This window comes from Oryzias melastigma, linkage group LG9 (genome assembly GCF_002922805.2).
Source record: "Oryzias melastigma strain HK-1 linkage group LG9, ASM292280v2, whole genome shotgun sequence".
NCBI lineage: Eukaryota > Metazoa > Chordata > Actinopteri > Beloniformes > Adrianichthyidae > Oryzias > Oryzias melastigma.
Window position 1 is genome coordinate 12,318,363 of NC_050520.1, and position 6,204 is coordinate 12,324,566.

The following is a 6,204-nucleotide window of genomic DNA, read 5'->3' on the forward strand; positions in this document are numbered from 1 at the left end:
TGTTTTGGCTATTTTAGAATTTTCTTTTTTTGTTTTTTTATCCGGTTTTGGAGTTAGGCTAAGATTTACACCCTAGTTTGTTTTGGCTAATTTAGGCTTTTTTCCAGTTTTTTCAGCATTTTCAGCTATCAGCTTCAGTATTTTCAGCTATCAGCTTCAATGTTATCAGCTATCAATTTCAGCATCTTCAGCAGCCAAATTCAGCTTACAGCATTCACAATAGCAGGTAATGCTATATATCTTGTTCAAAAACATGTTAAAAAATTACAGTTTTATAAATCTAGTTTTAGAGTGTTTAATAAATGTTTATCCTGTTATCCCGTGACCTAAGGTGTGTTTGGATTTTGTCCCCTTGTGTGATTGAGTTTGACACCCCTGACATAGACCCTCTTTCCCTCATGCACCCACACATTCACATGTCTGATACCTCCCACATTGGTGCACGCAGCGTGATGCTCAGCTCAACCCCGCCTCCCCTCAGACAGTCTCAGGTGAACTCACCTGGGTTTTCTGCCCCTGCGGTCCAGCCTGTGGTCCACCCCAGAGACAGCACGGCATGGGGGGGTAGATCAGCAGTAGCTGACAGGAAGGATTCTGCCTTTATGGGGGTGGCCCGCCCCCCAGGACCAGTAAGGATGTCAGCATTGATCCACACAGGACGAGCCTTCTCGGAAAGCACCGGTTCCAGCAGAGCCAAGGACGGAGCCAAGGCCTCCAGACTGCACGGAGAGCCAGGTGCACTGTTAGAACCTGCATCCACCCAGAGAAGATGTGTGTGTGGAGGGGGGGTCACCTCTTAAAGTCCAGCTTGATTCCTTTACGGTGCTCCTTCACCTCGTGAAGCCACTCGCTCAGTGTAACGTCACTGTCTGTGTCTGGCGGGTGGGCCATGACGGGCTCTCTGGGGTCACGACCTCTCAGGATGACATCAGCTTCGATCATGTGACAGTGACCTAAGAGACGCCCCCCAACACATGAGCAGAGGCTCTGACGCCTCCATAATGGAGGTCCTAAGGAACATTAGCTGTAATTCATGGACGGTGAAACGGCGCCACCTGCTGAACAAGACTCACTCAATCAAATATAAATTAGGATGATTATGTGTGGTCGGAATATCATTACAATTTGATGTCAAGGACACCATGACGGTCTGTCACATAACATGCACACGCACAAACCCTGAGCTGCTACCGGCTGTAATGCAGACATGTCCAAAGTGTGGCCTGTGGGCCAAAAGGAGCCTGTGAACAGTTTTAATATTGCCTGAGGTACCTTTCAAAAAATGTAATAAATATGGTCCTCAGTCATGCTGTCAGGAGCATGAACAACATCTGTATCTCACCAGAAGAGGGCAGCAGCACAGCAACCACAAGGTCCACAAAAACCCTGATTTAAAAAACGAAGATTTGATTATTTAAGCAGAACGTTTCAACGTCATGTTTCAGGAATGTTATTTCCATTGAATTTATATTTCAGAAGCACAGAAACTGCTTCACACGTTTAAACGCGAGTGTGTCACATATGTCAAATATCTGCTTCTCAAAACAACAAACTTCCTAAAAGAGTCTCAGGCTGTGGGCTGCAGCAGTCATTCAGAGACCCACAGCTGCTGCACTTTGGTCGTCTAATGTTTAGCTTTAGAAAAACTGTATTAAATATCAAATAAAAATGCTTTTTTAAGCCCATAAAAGGTTTGAACTGGATTATTAGAGTTAGAAAGCGTCTGTCAGCACTGGAAGGCTGATTGTTAATGATAGTGTTTGTAAATATATCAGTATTTGCAGCAATGTTTGTTATTTGGAAGATATGACCGGAAAAATCTTTAATTAAGAATGAATCCGGTATATAACCAGAAGTCCCTGGTTTAAATCCCAGCTGGGAGCTTTACGTGTGTTTGATGATGCTCGCCGTGCACGTGTGGGTTTGCAGTCCTAAACGTGCTTCAGGGTGAACTGGTGACTCTAATAGCCTCCAGATCTGCATGTGAGTGTGACTGTGTGGTCCAGACTGGGGACGCGTTCAGGGTGCACCCACTTGACCAACCTGTGATCCCAAAAGTTTTGAAAATGGATGTTCATGGATAAATCAATAAAGAAAAAAGAAAAAAACATGTTTTTAAGCTAACTCAGTTCATCAAAAAAAGTTTTGAAAATAATTGTGTGTATGCTTGGTTCACACAATTATTTTTAAAACCTTTGATTTCAGTAATCTTGGTATCAAAATGTTCAGCTCGTTCAGGACATTACTGCTTGTATTTTTGGTATTCATAACTGCATTGTTTTCCAAAATATTGAGCAAAATATGCCCCATAGGAAATAAATGAGAAAATCTTAAAATTCCAACATTTTAAGCAGATTAGCAACAAACCTTATAGTTATATTCATGGGCTATGTTTTCATCCTTTATTAAAAAAAATGAGTTTATCAAATATTTTAGCAACATGCTAACATTTTTTGCCAATTTGTTATCTACTGGGGGTTTTAGGCTAATTTAAAGTTTAGCAACATGGTAACGTTTTTGACTAATTTAGCTTACTGAGGAATTTTAGACTATTTTGGAGTTTAGCTAGTATTTAAGCAATGTTTTAGCTTTTTGGCTAATTTGGCATCTACTGAGGTTCTTTATGCTAATTTGGAGTTTAGCTCATATTTAAGCAACACATTAGGTATTTTTGGAAAACTGGCATTAATTGGATTTTGAGCAATTTGATTACAAAATTTGTCAGAAATTTAGGTCAACTTCAGCACTCTTTCATAGTTCTTCAATAAAATTTCCAGTCTTTTAGTAAATAAAAAAATTCAAATGGCTTTTGCATTTTCAGTTAATCTCTGCACTAAAGTAAATTGTGTCACCGTTTACAGCAAAAAGCTTCAGCAACTTCAGCAACTACAATCCACAAAAGGCATTCCCGGTAATGCACCTTTTTCTAGTTTTTCAATGTGTACAGACCTTAATGTATATGATACATAAGCATCACTTAAAAAAGCAATAAGCAACAGAGTTTATTTAAAAAAATAATCTTATCAAAAATTGTATTGTGAAATTGCCTTTTTTTCTTTGTTTTATGAAAGTAACATTGTTTTGTTTCATGCAACAAGTGTTGAAAATTAGGTTTGAAGTTTGACCATTCCCTTTATGTATATGAAATTTACCAAAAGACAAAATCATTTGTTTTACAAAAGTTAAGTCCTCATTCATGCTGTCATCATAACAGCCCAAAATAATGTTCTTTTCTGAAAGTTTGAGTGTCTTTCCAGTTTTACCATGAATTTCCAACATTTGCCCAGAATATACTTGTATTTATAAAATTCACAAACAAATGACTTAACAAATGTTTTAACAGGATATGTAATATTTTTAAAGACACTTCTTTTATTTTGTTATTTAAGCAGTATTTATTTACAATTAGCCAGAATTCTCCATATTTATATCCATGAATTTTGAGTCCCAGTCAAATCTACCTGCAGGTGGTGATAACCTCTTTAAAGAACTCCCACCTGAAGTGTTAATAACGTCACTAGCCCACCTGTAAGAGCACGCGCCAGCTCGCTCCTACTGTTGACCGCGTGCGCCCAGCTGACTGCGCACGCGTCCTCGCCGGTGAGCGCGCCCACGCTTCTGAAGTACTCGAGCGTCCCGTCGCTCATCCCTGATTCCCGAGCGCTCCCCAGCGGGCTCAGTCACTCTGCTGCACCGTTTAGAAAACAGACCCCAGACTCCTTTAGCTGCCAAACTCCCGAGACAGCCGAACAGAACCGAAATAAAGTCCGACGTTTGAGTCGTTACCGGTTAGAGCTCAGGAAACTGCACGGTTCAGGACAGCCGACCTGCGCACGATCGCCCCCTGCTGCCCCGGAGGACCGAGAGCGTGATGCAACCAGGTGCTGGTTATACATTATGCTCTGGCTCTGTGAGAAAGGGTTACACAAAATGTTTTATTTCTGAAATCAATCATTCTTTTCCATTCAAAAACTGCTTATTTTGGCATTAACTTGACCGAGACAATAATATTTTTTCCTGTATTCGGAGCAGTTTTGTCGCTCAGACCCAAAAGAAAAAGCCCTGACTGACTGTAGCCCATCAGCAGCCCAATGATGGTTTCCAAATCCAGACTGAGGATCTCCTAAAGTTCATAGATGAGGGAAACATCAGAGAACTGCAACACCTGCAGTGGGATTGACAGTATCTTTATGTCACTTTAACCCTTTAACACTGGAGCTCCAGTGTTTCTTCTTCTTCTTTTCCTTTTGGCTTTTCCCTTCAGGGGTCGTAACAGCGAATCAGTTTCCTCCATCTAAGCCTGTCTTCAGCATCCTCCACTCTAACACCAGCCACCTTCATGTCTTCATTCACTGCATCCCTAAACCTCCTCTTTGGCCTCTTTGGTAGGACAGAGATTATTAAAATAATTGGGATCTGAACTGTGTTTTTTCAGAATTGGCTTGACAGCAGCAGGCTTCAGGAGTGGGGGGACAATACCAGATGTTAATGAGGAGTGGATAATTACGGTGGCCCTGAAGGCTCGCAACACATTAACCTCGTGTGTAATTAGTTTCAAGCTGTTTTAATTTTAATTTGTGCATGTGTAAATTGTTTTTTTTTATTTTGTAATTTTTTTACTTGTGCACAAAACCTATTAGTTCCAAATCAAGAATACGCACGCAAAAATGTAAAGCTATGCACAAATCAAGAATTACATACATCCAAATCCAAACTTATGCACAAATCCTAAAGTACACATATGAAAATCAAGAATATGCACGCACAAATAGTCTTTATACACAAATCAAGAATTATGTACCCAGAAATCAGAGTGAGTCTACATTCTCTCCATCGGGTTGCGGCCTTAATGTGTTGTGTTGCGAGCTTAATGTGTTGTGCGTTGGCTAATGTGTTGTGTTGTGAGCCTTCAGGGCCACCGTACTACGTAGATAGCAGATAGGAAGGGAAGCTTTTCTTCTTCAGAATCTACAGGAATTATCGTGTTAAAGGTTGAAAAGTTACAGGATGGTAAAGGTTTTGTGTTCAGGCGTTGTGAGTTAAATGAATCCCACAAAGAAGGAAGCCTGAAAGTTCACCTGCACAGAAACATGTGACCGTCCAGTGGAGACTATTCTATGATCAGGGACAGGGACATGTGTGTGATTTACCTGGACCACCTTTGCAACTCAGAATCCACAACCGCACCTGTGAGAAGCACGTGCAAGGACAGGTGCCACATAGTGGCAATGTGTGCATGATGTAATTAGATGTTAGCACCCCCCCCCCGCTGTTGTTTGTTGGAGGTAGATCTTGAAAGCAGTTAAACAAACCGCTTCTCTCCGTGTGTAAATCACCATCTGTGTTCGATCTCACTGTGTGAACCAGCAGCTGACACTCAGCTCAACAGCTGGAGGCAGAAACCATTGGCTGGGCTGGGGTGTGCGCTCTCACACCCCCTCACGAAGGTCAGGACCGGAACAGCAGATAATCAGGACGGAGCTGGGAGTAATTGCAGTAGAACGTACTGCAGACTCAAAGTGGAGGATTAAAGCAAACATTTAAAGACCCACTCTGAGGAACGCTAAGTTTTTAATGTGTTCTTGTAATGTTTTTATGATGAAGGACATATACACATATATATATATATATATATATATATGTGTATATATATATATATATGTAATTAAGCAAAAAATTTTTGTTTGAGAATTCAAATGGTTGTGAATTGATACAGGGAAAAAAAGATTGTATTTGTGACATAGCTTCCTGCTCTGCTCCATTCTGATGCATCCACTTGCAGACAGATCCATGAACGTCTTTTTAGTGTTGAATACAAACGCCCCCTGTGGTCATTTATGGAACTGCATGGATCTGTGTTTAAATTCAAATGTGTAAATATAAAGAGCGTTGGTGGGACTGATCCCTCTTCATAATCCTGAAAATATTTACTGAAGAATGGGTTTATGGTTCAGAAGATTCAGAAATAAAACCACAGATTTGTTTCACCTGATCTACAAGTGGATCCTCTATCATACACTACAAACCCTTGAGCATTTTAAACGGTGACTTAGAGTTTCATGACGCCATCAGGCTGAGGATCCTGAACTGAGAACAGAACACAAGTCTCAGCTTCAAGAACGCGGTTAGGACCGGGTGAAGCTGGGGAGAAGGGGGTGTTGGACGTTCCCGGAAAGACAAAAATCTTGCGATTTGTAACAAAAA

The 6,204-nt window shown here is 40.9% G+C and overlaps 1 protein-coding gene across 3 annotated transcripts in view; it reads right to left on the reverse strand.

The window, feature by feature from the left end:
- fam151b (family with sequence similarity 151 member B) overlaps positions 1–3,904 on the reverse strand; it is a 5,529-nt gene extending 1,625 nt beyond the window's left edge. Inside the window, exons 1-4 of one of the 3 annotated variants that reach the window (XM_036213499.1) lie at positions 3,787–3,904; positions 3,527–3,688; positions 794–953; positions 502–719 (exon numbers count right to left, since the gene is read on the reverse strand). In XM_036213499.1, the coding sequence (XP_036069392.1) occupies positions 502–719; positions 794–953; positions 3,527–3,647 (499 nt within the window). In that variant the 5' untranslated portion in view covers positions 3,648–3,688; positions 3,787–3,904. Of the gene's footprint in view, positions 1–501; positions 720–793; positions 954–3,526 lie in introns of all 3 variants that reach the window. The other 2 variants (XM_036213500.1, XM_024260224.2) reach the window with 2 other exon arrangements.
- Between the last annotated feature and the right edge of the window lie 2,300 nt (positions 3,905–6,204).